The 18,056-nt window shown below is 41.0% G+C and overlaps 1 protein-coding gene and 1 pseudogene across 1 annotated transcript in view; both read right to left on the bottom strand.

Annotated features, from left to right (window-relative positions):
* Positions 1-18,056, bottom strand: part of CYRIA (CYFIP related Rac1 interactor A) — a 78,850-nt gene that overhangs the window by 30,281 nt on the left and 30,513 nt on the right. The window contains exon 3 of the mRNA XM_006140808.3: positions 4,796-4,875. Within this exon, the coding sequence (XP_006140870.1) occupies positions 4,796-4,865 (70 nt within the window). The 5' untranslated portion in view covers positions 4,866-4,875. The remainder of the gene's footprint in view (positions 1-4,795; positions 4,876-18,056) is intronic.
* Positions 14,586-14,689, bottom strand: LOC114008660 (uncharacterized; annotated as a pseudogene).

Genomic DNA, 18,056 nt, shown 5'->3' with positions numbered 1-18,056 from the left:
ATCCATTTGACCCAGTTCAACTATAGTCCATCACTGACTTCAAAATGAATATTCAACACTAAAAGCAGAGGTGCCAAATTCATTTAAGCTGCTACTACGTGCTGGTCTGCCTTCCTTCCTCCTGCTCTTCCTCTTTGCTCTTTATGACCCAACTTCTGTACTCAAAGCAGCAAATCTTGAATCTGCCCTCCCAGAAGCCACAGAGGCAGTTTGCTGCCCATTTTGTCAATCCCTTCCTAAGCTTGTCCTTTTTGACCTCTCTGAGCCATTTGAATCCATTTATACTTGGTTTCTTTCTTTTTCTCTTGTTTAATTCCCAGAGGATGTATGTGCTTGCAAAAGAGAGAGAAATAGAGAGAGAAATAAAGAGAGAAAAGGCCCTCCTCACTGGGGTGTGCTTACATCATAATTTCTTTTCTTCTACTTCTCTATTCTGTTGGGATTTCAGGCTTGCACATACACATGCACCTGGTGTGTTTTACAAGATGTTGGGGTCAGGACTCAAACCTCAGTTGGTCTTGTGGGATCTGGATCTTTTAACCACCAGGATATGGGGCTGGCCCTATGCTCCCTCCCTCTTGAGTGTCTCTGCTCTCCTTATTCCCTGGATTGAGATGGTTACCTTCTGTTTGTCCAAAAGTCCAGCACTACTGAGGCTCATTTGGTGCTCAATGCATTATGCTCAACACAGAGCTAAGTTCTGAGTCACAAAACTGAGTAGGACTCAGGTCCTGATCTTAGGAATGTCAGTGCAATAAGACGTCTTCCTTCCTCTACTGTGTGGCCTCTTTTCTGGATCCTCTAACTACTCAAGTCTCCTTAAGTATAAACACACCTAAATTTCCCATCTGCTCAGTTTTCATCTGCTCTCTAGTTTTCTCTCAGGGATTTTAGTTTTTCTGTACGAAGATTAGGCCCAGTTATGGACCTCTGGCCTTGAACTCCTCAGCTTGGCAGCTGTCCTTCCTGTGGTCTAACCTAAGCCGACTTTCCACTACGGTATTCCTTTCTTTTCAGCAAGCATTAGTTGCTCTGTCAAAATTGGACCTCTTGCTGTTTTTCAACCATGCTCTTCTCTATCAGTCTCTATGCCTTTAATCATACTATTTCCATCGGCCTGAAAACTTTCCCCATCTGTGCCTGCAGAATAATTACTCATTCTTTAAAGCCCATTCCAAATGCCGCCACCTCTCGCAAGAAGACTTTGGTGCAGTGGGGCAGTGGGGCAGTGGGGCAGTGGGGCCAGTGTGTGGGTGGTAAAAGAGTTTACCAGAGACATAAATGTAAGCATTAGTAGAAGTTAGGTTTATTAGCGCTCAGGCAAAAGTGCCTGGGAGAGCCCAGGCGAGAACACCTATGACGAGACCCGAGCAGACGCGTGGGTTTGTGCCTCAGGTCAGAGACTGACCTTTTTATGGTCTCAGTCTGATTGGAGGCCGAGAGTAAGGAGAAACTCTGCAAGCGGGTTCGGACTGGGGGTAGCTGGTCACGTCTCAGGAACGTAGAGCATCTATCAACTATAGAGATTTTGGGAGGTGACACCAGATGGGGGGATCTAGAACGTCTGTTTTTCGTGATGTAAGCTTATCTTGGGATCTTTATGGACGTCTTTTTACTAGCCTGAGCAAGTTTACTTATTTCCTTAGGTAGGGCTCATCTTGCCCCCCCCCCTCCCAATTAACCCTGATTTGCCTATTTTCTTAAGAACTTTCTACAGACTTCTCTGATTCCTTCTCTAGTCTTCCATTTCTGGAAACTAGATGTAGGCTCTTACCTCTTCCTTACTGCTGGGACACACTGTGCCTCTCTTAAATCCCTTATTTTCTGTCTTGACTTGTGTTCTCATCCATTGTAGGCTGAGATTTCATTTGGCAATGGCTGCTTTTGTCTGGTTTTTATGTCACTGATGTCACATAGCTTACATGGATGGTCAAAAACTACACTTAACATACTCTTACCAGATTCAGCTGAAACCTACAGACTCAAGAAAAAACCATGATCACATCTCACCTTTCCTACCCCTTCAGCATATTATCTACCATATTTTTCTGGAAAACTACTTTCAGGAAATAGAATTTTTAGGATCAAAAACCCCAACTTATTTTTTTCTATTAAATGTTTTGGTAGACAATTAAGATGTCCTTCTCTGTCAGAGATGGGATGATGGCATTTCTAGGAGCTGCCTGTGATAAGGATATATGAGAAGCAAAGAGGGGTTGCAGGGAGCCAAGGAGATCCCTGGTCTCATCTCAGTTCCCTAACAATCTCCCATGTGACTGCAGCCCAGGTACTTATCATCTCAGTATCTCAGTGAAAGGTTAATAAAGTTAATCTCTTCCTTGGGATACATGGGGAAATAAACAGGATTTTATATATATTTGTACATTAATAATTTATATATTCCTTAAATACTATAGCTCAAGTTCTAGTAATGAGCTATGACACATGGGTCTATAGTTCACATTTATTCCTCTTTTAAAAAATTTTTTTGTTTGATTTTTGCTCTTTATTCCCCCTCCCCCCCCACACACACTAAGGTTCTTGTCATAGGGCACATGTGCTTAATGGAGAGAAACAGAGAGAGACAGTGAGAGGGAAAGTGAGAAGTCACCCCCAAGGGGAGATGGCCATGCTTTAATCCCTTCTCCCCCATTCTCCTCCTGGAATTTTGGGCACTCATGCACATGCACCCAGCATGATTCTCAAGTGGCCAGGTGCAGGACTCAAATTGTGGTTGGATATGTGGAAGTCCAGAGCTTTAACCACCATGTCATCTGCTGTAGCATATTCACAAGTGGAGCTTTCGTACCAAAAATATTCAAGTCTTACAAATGCCCTATTTAGCCTTTATAACTTTTCTTTTAACAAAGTATTAAGAAAATGTCCAAAGTACAAGACGAAGGAGAACCAAGTACTCTAGTAGGGGAACACGGGCCTCTTTCAACCCATCCTGCATGCTATAGTGGTAATGCTAGTGTGTATATGGGGGCAATTTCCAAAATAGTCTTGGAAATGAGATGCTCCAGAGAAATCAGCTGAAATCTGTTGCTTCTAAAAGATAAGGAGCATCTAACTCCCCAGGTACTTACATGCCACCTTCCACCCCCATTTGTAAATAAACTGGGTATTTTACCACTATGTCGGCTTTCGTACATGCTGAATGCAAGAATGTGAAATGCATGTGACAAGAAATAAAAGAGAATAATTATGATGGGTATAATAGTAAAATAATGGTGGTAGGATAAGCATTTATTTTGTAAAAACTCCTTAAAGTTAAAAGACACTATTAAACAAGTATATACATATATATTTGTTTTAGAGGAATAGAAAAAGCTAATCCTATCTTTTTTTAAGGAAGAAAAAAGCTCGTTTCTTTTGAAGTATCAGATCAATTTGGCTCTTGATCTCCTAGTTGTAGCCCTTATGAAAACCAGACCAAGCCAAGCCAAGCCAGTGACAATACACTGAATTCAATCAGAAATGAGTCTTCTTTTAATGAGTACAATGTGGGCTATTTATTTATTTATTTTTTTTCAGAATATATGTGTGTTGAGGACACTCTTCCTTTTTAAGTAGCTTTTAAAACTCTCCAAGGACACTGAAAAGGTACATCTAGAGAGTTTTCAGTTTTGGTTTAGTGTACTTTGGAATGGTCTTCTAGCACTGGCTTAGCAAACCTCTGTTAGATGGTGAAATGCATGTGTAAAAAAGTTCCAACTATTATTTTTAATGTAGATAAAATACTTCAAAACTTAAGTTTAAAGCAGATTAAATGGTACAATAGATAATGGATACTGAGAAAAACACATTTAACTGCGTTGATTACAGTGGAAATGTAATTTTAAAAAAAGAGGGAACCCAAGGATGAAGGTAGAAATAGAAACTTAGTTTAATTAAACACGAGTATGTCACTCATTCGTAAATACAGTCAATCAATGAAATAAATAAGATGAAATTTCTGTATGTGCTCTGTCATGAATCTTAAGCCATTTTACCTGAAAAAAAAAATAACCCTAAAGTTTTTGACTAAAAACCTAACCTTTTGGGGATCAGCATTTGGCGTAACAGCTATATTGCTGGACTCCCATGAAGTCAACCGCGGTTCTAGTCCTGGACCCGGTGGCTTAAACTCATTCCGGGTGCATGTGCGTGCATGCACAATATCCCGAGAGGAGAATGGAGGAGAAGGGATTGAGGCGTGGCCATTCCTCCTGGGGGGGGAGGTGATATCTCGCTTTCTGTCTTTCTCTCTCTCTCTTTCTAGTGAGTACACATACCCTATAGCAAAAAACCATCAAAAATAAAAAGTAACCTTTTGAATAAAAGGGGCATATCTCAAAATTCTGAAAAGGTTTCAAACAATCAAATAATACATAAAGAAAAATGGGAGTGACTTTAAGAGTAATTTGTAAGACTTCTGATATTGTTCCTTTTTTATTTACCTTGAGTGCTATTTGTTTTATATTAATCTATGTAAATTAACATGCTTACTATTTTATTTGAAATGTGACACAGTGATTCATAATTTTTTTAGGGATAATACATGAAGATGATTTATGCTAGGCCTGTAAAAGTTGATTGGATCTAAACTCAGAAAAAGCCTTGGACACATTAAAAAGATTTCCCATTGGGTTTCTAAAAAAATTAGAAAAGAGAAGGAAAATGATCTTAGAAACGATCTGAGAAATTCACAGTGACATTTGGATTTGGTTTAAGTGCCATATAGATTCTTTATAACTTCCTTATCAACAAGCTATGAAGTAATGAAGTTTCTGTTATAATTTTCAGAACTTACTTTCAAAATCCAGGAAGAAATGTGGATAGTTTTCAATTTCCCTGGTAAGGACTTTGAGCAGGTTTCCCATCCCAGCAAACCTAGGAAAGGCAAGAACAGCAACAATAAGAAAAAAACACCATCAGCAATATGAAACCAAGACAGATGGGCACGAATACCACTGGATGCCCTATAGCCACCTCTGAAGACCAGTATCTGAAAGGAAGCATCTCTGTCCTGAGAAATGAATAATAACTTGGCAATTATTCCTGAACTAATGACAGATATACATGTCCAAGGTGCTAGGTTTATAAAACTTAGAGACATCTGGTCTAAACCATACAAAGCACAATGATAAAACTGCCACAAGACCCTTTTGGAGCATATACTTACACCCTGCATATTACTTGCTATTTGAAAAACTTCCAAAGAACATTGTATTAATTTAAATTAAATTAACCAGGCATTTTAGTTATAGGATTCAGAACTTAGGTGTATTCTACAAAGTACTTCTCTTTCTCCTTCACTAATCCTCTGAATCCTTACAGCTACTATTTCAGCCTTGCTGTTTCCTTTTCATTGATATAGAATATACCATGTCAATTGACAAGCACAAAAAAGATATTAAAATAGATATTAAAATACCTGTCCATAAAGGCAGGTTTCTTAAAGTTCATGAGGAATATAGAAAAACACAGATTTCTAGTCTCAGGGACTCCTCTTAATGAGTTTCTCAGAGGTATTACTCTAGGACAAGTTAGAGGCTTTCATAATTTGACATTTCAATGGTAAAGAGACTGGGTACTTCATGGAGCATAAAAATGAAAAGGTATAATATACAAAGTATTATTCTCAATAAATTGCAGCCCAAGACATTTGCAAAGGTGAGTCAAATCAAGAGAGAAGCACACACACACTTTTACATACTTGCTGTCTGAAGCAAAAACAAAAAAAGAAAAAAAAAACAGATAAAATGTCTTTTTTTTAAGCAAATAGAAAAATTTCTTCTGCTCTAAGCCCTAGACTATCTTTTGGGGAGGCCACTCATCCTCTCAATCAACCTACGCATTTATGGAGCAGCAATTCAACACTAGGCACTGTGCTCCTTGGAAGGCATTTCTGTAACTGGTGGAAGGGAACTCTCTTGACTCAGATATCTCAGTTTGTTAAGGATCACTCTGAAAAATCATTAGGCAGTGAAAGGGAGCTGCAGGGCTGCAATTTCTGATACATATGGCTTCTAATAGTGTTTATGTTGATACAGGAAATGTTTATTTTTAAATGCTTACTACTTTTTAAAGTTCATTAATTTATTTCCTCCATGAATGAAAGACACATGCAGGGAGCACTCCTTACAGGGTCTTGACACCATGATTCACTCCAAGCCTGCAGCCAGCCTAGGATCATAGGCATACTCATTCACAGCATAATCAAGGAGTTTCTCTGGATTTGAACCAGTAACCTGTGTGGGATTATCTTGCAGAGATGTCACATTTTACTACTGTGCCACTGACTGGCCCTGGCAAAGAACTCTATTTTCTAAGAGGTTTTTGCCTTAGGGCACTTGTACTTGCAGGAGAGAGAGAGAGATAGTGAGAGGGAAAGTGAGAAATCATCCTGGGGAATGGGGAGGGTGGTCATGCTGCAACCCTTCTCCTCCAATCTCCTTGGATCTTGGACATGCACACACACGAACCCTGTGTGAGTTTTGAGCCACTGGGTCCAGGACTCGAACTGCGATCACCCATGTGGGAGTCTAGCGATGTAACCTTTACTCCATCTGCTAGCCCTGACAAAGAATTTTTAAACATATATCATTATAAGAAAGATACTGTCAGAGAAAAATGCACTAAAACGAACACTCTGTACATGAAAACACATAGCAAGTGGTATAATCCGGTCTTTATAACCTCCACTGAGAAAACACTTGCAGACAGCATTTATAGGAAATGCTCAAGAAACAATATATGCTCTCACTGTTGATGGTGATAATAGCTACCATTATCATGATTATTGTTACGCTTATCTTAACAGCCTCTGGACACTTATTTAGGATTATTCTATGGAAGATGGATTAGACAGGCTGTATAGAACTATAGGGAAGAAAACTAAGACCAATGCAGGAATGAGGAAGCTCTCCATTCAATGTCATGGAAGAATTTCTAACCTTTATAGTTGTCTGAATATTGATTTGTCTTGTGAAATAGTGAACTTCCTTTCACAGGAAATGCTTAAGCAGTAATACGCTATGTCAGCCCTTAAGAATGTTGGGAAAATGAGTTGTGTTTGGAAGAGGTTGGACTAGCTACTTTTTAGACCTCTCCTACCTTGAAGTGGACGAATATCGGGACATGTGCTTGTGTGTTAATAAGTGCACAGGCCAACATGTACACTGTTTTTCTCTCTTTCTCAAGAATCCTCCTTCTATCTCAAAGCAATCTTCCCTGTCCTTTTTGCCAATCTTCCTTTCTTCCCTGCCTTTATACACATTTCCTTTTAAGATATTTTTGAACAAAGCCCTGTGTGAGGTAGGTTCTGACAAAGCTCGGAATTAGTATAGTCCATTCCTGCACTGGGCAGCATTCACAAACTCTCCAGGGACTCTTGGAAGTATCTGTTTTCAGCTTAATGAACAACTCTGCTCTCATCTGAAGACACTTCTTATAGTGCTACTGTTTAGTAGCAGTCCCAACTGTCATATAAGATACCTTAATGGAAGTTAAATAGTCTTAATTTCTCTAGTTTTGTGCTATGACTGTGTCACAAGAGACCTGCATGGATCTAGCTTCCTCCTAAAATTATGTCTTGTGTGTGACTTTACTATCAGAGTACCTGAATGGGAAATATGTCAAGCCTTCGAAATTCATAACAGACTGAAATAGACACATGTGGAAATACATCCTAATAGCTGTAGAATTTAATCTCTTCAAAGGTTATCCGAGCTGTTTGGCTGACATGGTCAAATACTTTGGAACATGATTCTAACATGAACCAAGGTCAATTACCAAAGACGCCTGGGCTTCTTGATGTGTCACCTCTCAAACAGGAACATCTGGATCAATGACTGTGGGACATTACATAGCTATAAGGGTCAAGTTGAGTCCAGTGGAACCTAGGAAACATGTGTTTAAAACCCCCTGCAAATTCCCTAAGTTAGTACAGAAATATCTCATCTCATCCCCTTCATGTCAAAAAAGATTTGATACTTATGGCCTTCCTCCACGGTCAGTAATTCATGGGAGTACCTTCTTGTTTGGGAAGGTATGTAAGTGAGTTGGAACATCACACACACATGGTCACTAGGAATAGACGAGGGTTATTATTTTTTTTCTAATTTAAATTTTACCAAGAGGGCATATGCACTTATCAGAGAGACAGAGAGACAGAGAAGGGAGAGAAAAAAGCACCACCTTCCTCAACCCAGAGGAATGGTTACACCTTCCTCCTCCACTTCTTCATTTTATCAGGACCTTAGGAATGCAAGCACACATACTCAGTGCATTTCTCAAGCCACTGGGTCTGAGACTTGAACTGTGGGGCTAGCCATGTGAGATCCAGCTCCCCTAACCACCAGGCTCTGGAGCTGGTGCCAAGGTTATTCTTAACTAGACTCAGGGCTCTCCTTGGAAAGGTCCTGCTCCTGTATTCTTCATGTCAGAGACTCTAATCATTTTAAGCAGCTCGTTAGTGAATATAAATGCATCACTATGTACTGCACAGTTTATGACAAGGTGTAGTTAAACTAGAGATTATTTTAAAAATAATTTATTTAGTAAAATAATTTCGGATAAGCTCTTATACATTACTATAGAGCAGAAATATTTATATAGTAAAAGTGAAGAAAAGAGAAGAATAAAGGTAGAAAGTAAGATAAGTAAAGAAGTAAGTAGTACATAAATGATAGGCCATCTAGGCCATTTAGTGGAGATGTCTTATCAATCTGGATGTGAGCTTCTAGACAGCCTAAGTAAAAACGAAGGAGAAGAAAAAAGATTCCTTCAAAATTTGGTGGGAGAAAGAGTGAGACCGAGGGAGAGAAATATGGCTTTTGTGAATAAAAGGGAAATAATAATCATGGTTAAGTGGGAGTCAAGACAGAGAAACCCCTTCTAGATAAGAGCAGAGGCTGCTTCACAAAGATAAGTCCATCTGAGAATGAGCGGAGTCTCAGAAAAACATGGGCAGAGCAGTGGTTTCACAGAGTGACTACAGGAACGAGAACATCGACTTTTTAATTGATTGTCCACGGTGTGCCTGGCACAGTGCATGGAGCTTTTGTACACTTTATTTCATTCAAGCCTGGGGAGGGGGAAGAGGTTAAAAATAGTTCATTCACTTTCCAGGGACTACAAGAGAATAAAAGATAGAGTCATATTTGACTTTGAAAATCTGTGAATACAAAGTTGCTCTTTTCTGCACAGTAGAAGACCTGAGGCCCCAAACTCCTGGGAGCCTCTGTTTGGAGACTTCAGAGAGTCTGTGGTCTCTTGGTATTATTGAAGATATGCACTAAGTTTTCTGGGAGAGAACTATTGGATTCCAGAAGGGGCTTGTTCTATAATTCTATACTCTTACTGCTGAATGGAATATATGAGGTAGGACATGTTAAAGTACTCAGAGAAGAAAGAAAACCATGTGAGTAACATCTGGAAAAGTCACCTTTGTAGAAGTGAGCTGCCATTCAGAGGTGAAAGGTGCTAGGACACAGATTGGCTGAGGGAAGTCTTCCTGTTAGGGGAGATGAGAAGTTTGAAGTTTTGTGCAAAGAATGAGATAGAATGAGTGATTTATCAAGTTCTTTAAGAACAGAAGATTTATTTCTCAAGGTTCATTTACTGCAAATCTATTTTGAAATAAGTCCTTACAAATTTTTGTTTCCAAACAGTCTAGGAAAAGAATGCTTCTCTAATCACCTTAAGAGCAATAACAGTGGGGCCAGTAGGTGGCTGGACTCCCCACATAATTGATTTCAGTTTGAGTCCCAGACCAGGCAGCTTTAAAATCATTGCCAGACACATATATGTGTTTGCCCAAAATCCCAAGAGGAGAATAGAAGAGAAGAGATTGTACTGTGGTATGATTTCTCACTTTCCCTCTCACTTTCTCTTTTTCTGTAGTGAGTATATATATGCCCTATGGCAAAAAACTTTAAAAAAAAAAAAAAGAGTGGTAACAATGCCTATAAAAACTACCTGCTTGTCCTTATTAAGAGAGGCCCTTAACAGGAGGGACAATTTTGGGTACATACATGGTGTTTTCTATGACCACTTTCTTGGCTCTCAAATCAGAACCACTTCTACGGAAGTTGGCTCTCAGGCTACTCAGTGAAAACAATGAACCTCTTAAAGAAATAATTCTCTGGCAACATACCTAGTTTCAAAACAGAGGAAAGGATTAACACACATACATGCACACACTTTATTTATTTTTTTTCCACTACTTGAAACTGTATTTTTGTTTGGAAGAAAAAAAAATTAAATAAAACATTAGCTGCATTCCTAACATGTAACATCAAAAGAAATTAACCAGGGCTATTTTTAAAAAAATGTGACTATAGTTCATGAGGAAAATTCTTCATTTCCTATAAATAAAACCTAACAACAAATGCAGGTACAGGGTGTAGGGCAATGTAAATGATGACCTTTGCCTGTGTATACCAAAATTTCAGTACTCAGTTTCCTTGATTGGCACCTAGAAGAATACTCTTTTAGCAATGGCTATCTGAAAAGTGAATTGCTAAGCTAATACCATTCATCATCAATAAAGAACATAACATAAGAAAATAAATAAAAGTCAATCCTACTAGGGCTTATTTTATAATATTTTTTTCCTTATTTGATTTTCCTCCTGTAGGGTGTGTGCACTAGCCAGAGAGAGACAGAGATAGAGAAAGTGAGAAAGCATTCTGCAGGGATGTCTATACCACAGTCCCTTCTCCCCTAGACTTCCCTCAAGATTTTGGGCATGCATGCACACATACCCAGCATGATTTTCAAGCTGCTGGGCTCGGGACTCAAACTGTGATTGGCCTTGGGGGAATTCAGCTCCTTAACCAGTACACCATCTGCTGGCCCCTAAGATTTTTCTTAAGGTCTAAAACGACAATATGTAATGCTTTTTATAAGAAAGGGTGGATTTATTTTCAGCATTTTGAATGAGCTAATACCTTATAGAATCTATAATAATTACCATCCCTAGTGCAAAACCTATATGAAAGTAAAGACAGATTATCTATAACTCAATATTTTAGGGGTAAAAAAGTCTTTGTTGATCCAATTTATTTTTGGCAACACAGCATATAAACCACAGTCTGATCATGAATGCAACAATGATATATGTAATTATATCACATTTTTGTCAAAGATGTGTCTGGCTGCATTTATGCTCAATATGAGTACGTATTAAAGTGAGGGAAGGTGATAATGGACCCATTTGATAGATAAGAACTCCATGACCCAGGTATAGTAAATATCTTTCTAAGGTCTCCCAAAAGGATCCTGGATTTCCTGACTTGTAGTTCCACTATATTCCCAAATTTCATCAGAATATCCTATACATACAAATGAGACAATCTTTTTCAGCTAAGTATTTTACCCAAACAACAGCAACAACAAACTTTCTTGAGGACCCACAGCACATTAAAACCCAGGAAAGGGCCAGAAGAGAGGTGTTGTGGCTCTCAAATTCAAATACTGCCCACTGACACAGCAAGTAAATGGACAGGCTGGTCCCATGGTCTGGTAGTTAAAGGATCCCGATTCAACATGGCCAACCATGCAGTTTGAATTCCAGCATGGAAATCACAACAGGTGTGTGTAGATGGATGCTCCCAAATCTCAATAGTAGGAGAGGTAGAAGAGGCAGGACTGATGAATGACCAAGCTCCACTGAGGCGGGTGCTTTCTCTTCCCTCACCTATGTCTTCCTCTGGTGAGCACATGCACCCTTTCACAATCTTTTAAAAGAAGTAAACAGATATCAAATCTATTGTTTTATATTTATGTAAAAAAATATAAGATCCAGTGTGTGACTGTCACTAGGTTTTCTGCTCCTGTTTAGTAGGATCTTATCCAAACATACTGAACTTAGAATGCTCACTGTCTCCTAACCAGGACATTCTCATTGGAAATTCAGAACAATTTCTTTCTTTCTTTTTTTTGTATATTCTCTGTGTCCCTACCTTGATAATCCTAATTCTAACCCTTAGCATAGCTTGTCTATGTCCTGTAGACAGTCTTCATGCTAATGTCCCTGACTCCAGTCTTGTCTCCCTCCTATGAATTTCCATACTGCTGGCAGAGCTATCTTCGTAGACAAAAATCTGATTGTGTTAATTCCTCTCAACATTCTTTCATGGCTCCCCAGGTCTTGCAGGATAAAATTAATCTAAATGTGTGTATTGGGCACAGAAAGCCTGACCTCTGGCCTCTGCCCATCTCTGTCCCCTCTCTTTCCAACCTGTTCCTGCCCCCTCCAATCTAACCCTGCCCTGTACATTCCTAATGGAGCAGACTCCTACTGTCTCAGGATCTGTGCTGTTGCTCCTCCTACTCAACATTTTAAAGATCTTCAGGCCATAGGGATGTGAATGTTCTACATTTTATTACATTTTAATTTCACAACAACTATATGAAGTAGGAACTCTAATCATCCCAATTTTAGACATAAATAACCTCAGGGATTTAGCAACTTGCTGGAGCTCAAAAAATGATAGAGCAGAGTTCAGAATCCAGTACTATCTAACCTATAAGCTTCACCTCCCTGACATTCCTTTTCCAGTATGAGTATGGAAATCAGGAGCCTTGGAAGGAGGTCTCTGAGAGCTCCTCAGTCTGCTAGTCCACACCAACCCAAACAATCCTACTCCCTTGAGCAAACTCATCTCACACGCTATATGTACCCTGAGGCTGTGGTAATAGGAGTGTGTTATAATTCATGCTTTCTCCTGTACTTCTCTGAGTGGAAGATCTTTGTGGACAGGGATGTTTTCAAACTTCACTTTATTACTAGCACTTGAAACAGGGCCTGACATACAGTAAGCACTGGGGAGAATTCTTAAGGTTCTTCTGCCTACTGGTTCCACCATTGCTCCAAGGCAACAGAAAAGACAGGGTATGTTACAAGCCTTCTGGAATGCCAGTTATTCAAACATTTTAGTTATGGTGTTCTTACTTCTCTTATGAAATGATGGTAATAATTGTATCCTAAATCTCCATGGTTTACTTTGACACTGATTTATAGACTTCTAAGGGCTAGGCAAAACTTGCCTCATCAGTGGTCGCCAGTGTGGGAGTTGAGCTACGCATAAGGCCTGCTCTCTGCTTTCAGGGCAGGACCTAGCCAACCTGCTACCTGCTCACTTAATTTCACCTGAGTCTGACCTCCTAACTAACAAAAGACCCAGGAACTCCCCAGCAGAAGGGAGGGGGAAAAAAGCTCTGTTTTTGGCTTTAGGAATGTTTCTGGGGCCTGGATGTGGTTTTAGGAGGGCAATTTTCAGCTGATCAGCAAGGATCAGAGTTGGAGAAATCATGACAGGCAGCCAAGCTTGTAGACTCCCTATGGTGCCCGGTCAAGCCCACAGCACCCACGTTGAACTCTCAGCTGTCACCTAGGAAGTGAGTCTAGAGGAAGGAGCACAGCTTTGGCACATCAAATGTTGAAATAGTTCAGAGACACTGTCTCCTAGTAACTACAGAGCCTATTGGAACAACAATTGTAGTATCTTAGTGTTGTGAATTATAAGCAAAATGATCTGCTGACTTCTTTTTTTTTTTTTTTTTGAGAGGTTTTTGCTATAGGGCACGTGCACACACCAGAGAGACAGAGAGACAGAAAGCGAGAAATCACCCTCCCCAGGGGGGATGGTCACACCGCAATCCCTTCTCCTCCATTCTCCTCTTGGGATCTTGGGCACACACGCACACATGCCCAGCGTGAATTTTAAGCCACCGGGTCAAGGATGTGAACCATGGTCGATTACATGGGAGTCCAGTGACATAGCCATTATGCTAACTGCTGGCCCCCCTGCTGACTTCTAATTGACCATCAGCTTATATAATATATCAAACAGAAAATAGGTGGCTTTAAAGCATATTTCTCTGGCTCAGCCACTGTGGCACAGGCCAGAGGAGCACTGCTATGTAATGCTGGCAGCCACACAATAAGGCCGATGGTTCATATCCTACATCTACCTGAACATACCTGAACACACGGCTGGCTGGAGGATTGTGGTATGAAACTGTTGGAGAGGTCTCTCTGTCTCTGAGGAAGGAAACAGATGGATGGACTAAAAGGAAACAGATGGGTGGACTAAAAAGAACACATTAAATGGGACCAGTAGGTGGTACAGTGGTTCAGGTGCTAGACACTCCCACAAGGCTGAGCACAGTCTGAGTCTGGGACCTGGTGGCTTGTTTTCTCACTTTTCCTTGTTTTTCCTCTGTGTCTCTCTCTGGTCAAATTAAAATAAATTAATGAATAAATAAAATAATTATTTTAAAATGAGTACATATAAAAATACTTCTCAGGACCAGCAGACAGTATAATGGTTATGTCTCTGGACTCCCACAGAGTCAACCATGGTTTGAGTCCCGGACCTGGCAGCATAAACTCACGCCAGGTACATGTGTGTACATGCCCAAAATTCCAAGAGAAGAATAGAGAAGGGGGGTGATTACTCCCTTTATGTCCCTCTCTGTTTCTCTGGCGAGTGCATGCACCTTATAGCAAAAAATCTCTCTCTCTCTCTCTCAAAAAACCAGAAACTTCTCAACTGAAGTACAACTATATATACATATATAAAATTTTGCATCAGATGGGTACTTAGCCAATGTCCTAATAAGGTCCAAGGGAGGAACATGCTGCACAACAATGTAAAAAGCCAGTCATGACTCTTATGAACCACAAAAAAATCAAGGCCTATTTCTTAAATGACATAGTTTAGTGTTTTTTGGGGGGGAGGGATGTGGGAAAGTATGATTGTAATGAAATAGCTCAACTTATAAATTCCAGGAGCCTGAATTTGTTAAACCAAGTTAGCAATTTTAGATGGCTGGGTTGGGTCACCAGTCCTTTCCACATCTGCCATTTTTGCAGTGAAGTCGTGAGGTTTTCTGTTCTGGTGCTGAATGTGTTGCCAAGAATCCAACAGATGATTTCATTTCAAGATGAAGGAGGAAAACTGAAGTGGAGTGAGTCTATTAAGCACTTTCATCTGACAATAAAAATGAGTTAATGGCTAAAATGTGTTTTCAAAATGTTTTAACACTACAAGTAATGGCACTCAAATGGGAAAATGCCTCGAATATTCTCATCGATCATTAATACCATGGTGTCCCTGAAAAGGGCTTGGCATTCCCTGTGGAAGACAAGCTGCGCGAGTCCAGTTGTAAGACAATCTATGGGGATTCTCAAAAATATGCCAAGAGACCATTATGGAATTGAACAATTAAGTGCAGGTTTAAAATAGCCTTTTCAATATCTGAGTTCAGTTTTCTAAAATAGACTATGACCTCATCATAGCTAATTTTCCCATAAACATCAATAGTACAGCAGCAAAAGTCTCCAATAAATGAGGGCAAAATTAAATCTTTTTTAGGCAAATGGGGGAGTCTCTATGTTCCCCCAATTTCAAAGGCTAGTGGATATGGAAGCAATCAAACAGGGGCTGGACCAGCCCACTGCAGGGAAGTCGTTAGTGACTTGTTCCCTTTCACTTGTGAAACCAAGAACACGGTTACGAGGAAGCAGCTGGATACATCTGTCTCTTACTTAAGAGGGCTGACAGTCCTGGCCCACCCAGGCCAGTGCTACCTCATCTCAAACAGAAAGAGGCCCCATGCAGAGCAACTGGCTGCAGCGAACCAAGTGCTAGTCTCAGAATTTCCTTTTACTTACTGGTAATTAATGAGGGCCAGGTCTTTCCACCTCCCTTGGATGGCTTCCATTTCAGTCCATAAAATGAAGGGCAATGCTGATGCTATTCTGACAGTCCATGAATTAAACAGACTGTCAATTCTCGTGCCTTAGGAACTTCTTTGTCCAGAATGCTTCTTTAGGTATTTGAATGAACAACAGCCAGGACCCTCTTCTGCAGAGAGTGGAGCTGTCATGAGGGCTTGCCATGTGAACTGCAGACCAAACCCTCTTCCCAGAGATGCAGGAGGGCTGGTCTACTTGTTTCCTTCTCATCTCTCTGAAAGCTCCTCCTAAGTTCCTGCTTTCTCCATCTGACCTGAACATGTTGGTCTCTCACATCTGTCACCACACTTTATTTTCACCCTCCCTGGTAAGACCCTCCTGATTCCAAGTCCCACTGGTATATGGATGACTTCTTATCCTCTCACTCACTCTGTCTTCAGCTTCAGGCTCGTAAATCGAAGCAAAAATTTCCCACAAGCACAGCAATTTGGGAGGGCCATAATACCTGCAATTGTGCCCTCCACCTCCCTGGTTTATTGAAAGGTGTCATCACCCATCCAACTATATAAGCCAGAAACCTGAGAATCATCTGAGATCTCACCACCCACCTCACATACCCCTCAGGTCCTTTGATCACTGACTTCTGCCAGTTTGACTTTGCATACCTCTGTCAGGTCTATTCCTCTTCTCTGCATCCTGCCCCCTGCTGCACCTGTTCCTCACACCCTCAGTCAGGCCTCCACCTCTGTCTCCACCCACCACAATGACACCGGATCCTTTAGGCCTCTCGGATCACTCGCCAGTCTCTGAACGTGTTACAGGAAGTGTTACATATAAAATGAATGCAGGCGAATGAAATCTCTCGCATTTCTTATCTTACAATAGAACAACAGCAAAGGCTTTCTCTTCGTCTCTGCCTGGCTTTTACCCCACAGCAGCTCAACACGCATTTGTTCTTGAAATTTCTCTGCCTCTGCAGTTCCATAAGTTGGAGAAGTATACCCTAACAGATAAGGCATGGCAGGAGCGGGGGTCCTCTTGAAAAGAGTCCTCCGGGCAGTCCAAGCCCTGAAAGACTCAACGGACCCAGGGTCATGGATAGACTTAATTCCCAAGTCAAGATTTTCAGATGCCAAGTTTTCTTAAACTAGGGTCTACACATCAAAGATTTAGGGGAATTCGTTTCTAGGTTAAATTTGTTAGAAGGGGGTTGAGGGTGTCAAAAATTAAGTAATTTCTACAAAAAAAAGGACAACACAAGCAATTTCACAACCTAAATACCTGGAGAATTTGAGGCCAAGGGAGGCTGGCATGCTCCATTAAATCCTAAGCATCAAGAATGTCCGAAATGCCAAACCTCACTTGAATTCTCAGACAGGTGTGGCTCTTCCTTTGTTTCTGGTCTCTGAAAGGAGCAATTGCCTTGATTTCAAAATATTCTCCGCTGCAAACAAAACTAATATTTTAAAATAAAAGGTCTGGCTTGAACTGCAAGCAAACTGTGAAGATCCTCATCCTAAATCTGGGACAAGACCCGGTGAGGTGCGCGTGCAGGGAGAAGAGGCTGGGCCTGCCACGTACAGGAGCTGCTCCGAACAGCATCCACGGCGGGCAGGATGTGGAGTTAGCTGGGTAGAGAAGGCCATGCTTCAGCGTAAGTACTTGCCAAGCTGGCTGTCTAGCGAAGGGGAGAAGTCAAGGTCACAAAGAAGCTCTCTTCCAAGTTCAGCCCTCAAGGTGAACTCCTCTGCACACTCTGTGCCTTGGTCACACTAGAATATGGATGTGCCAAGGGCTGTGGCCTCCTTCTTGCTTTTACTCTTCGTTCGTGTGGCTTTCTTCACCTGGAATGCCCTCCTTCTCCCTGCCTGTGGCTGTCTATCTTTCAACCAAATCAAAGAGTGCGTCCTCCCAGAAACCACTCTCCTGGTCCCCCAGGCCAAATGAACAACCCTTCTTGCTGTAGATGCTCTGTAGGGCTGTCTTACTCACTTTCAGGGTTACCTATTTCAACCACCCCTCCTCACACCTCCTCACCCAAGCACCAAGCACAGGCCTAACACAGCACCCTTCACTCACATCCACTGAAATGGATTGGTAGTATTGGACAAGAAGTCACTGCATGGCAGTGACAGCAAAGCTGTTAGCTACAAGCACACTCAGTAGAGAAAATAGTCATCAGGTCGGAGAAAACAAGCTTTTCCCAGGGCTAGCAAGTGGCATGGTGGTTAAGGTGCCAGACTCCTAAATGGTCAACTGTGGTTTGAGTCCCAGCTCCGGCAGCTTGAAACTCATGCCAGGCATGTGCATGCATGCCCAGAATCCTGGGAGGAGAAGAGACTGTGGCATAGCCGCTCTT

Source organism: Tupaia chinensis, unplaced genomic scaffold (assembly GCF_000334495.1).
Source record: "Tupaia chinensis unplaced genomic scaffold, TupChi_1.0 Scaffold000045_1, whole genome shotgun sequence".
Lineage (NCBI taxonomy): Eukaryota > Metazoa > Chordata > Mammalia > Scandentia > Tupaiidae > Tupaia > Tupaia belangeri.
This window is presented reverse-complemented; position numbering and strand designations above follow the sequence as displayed.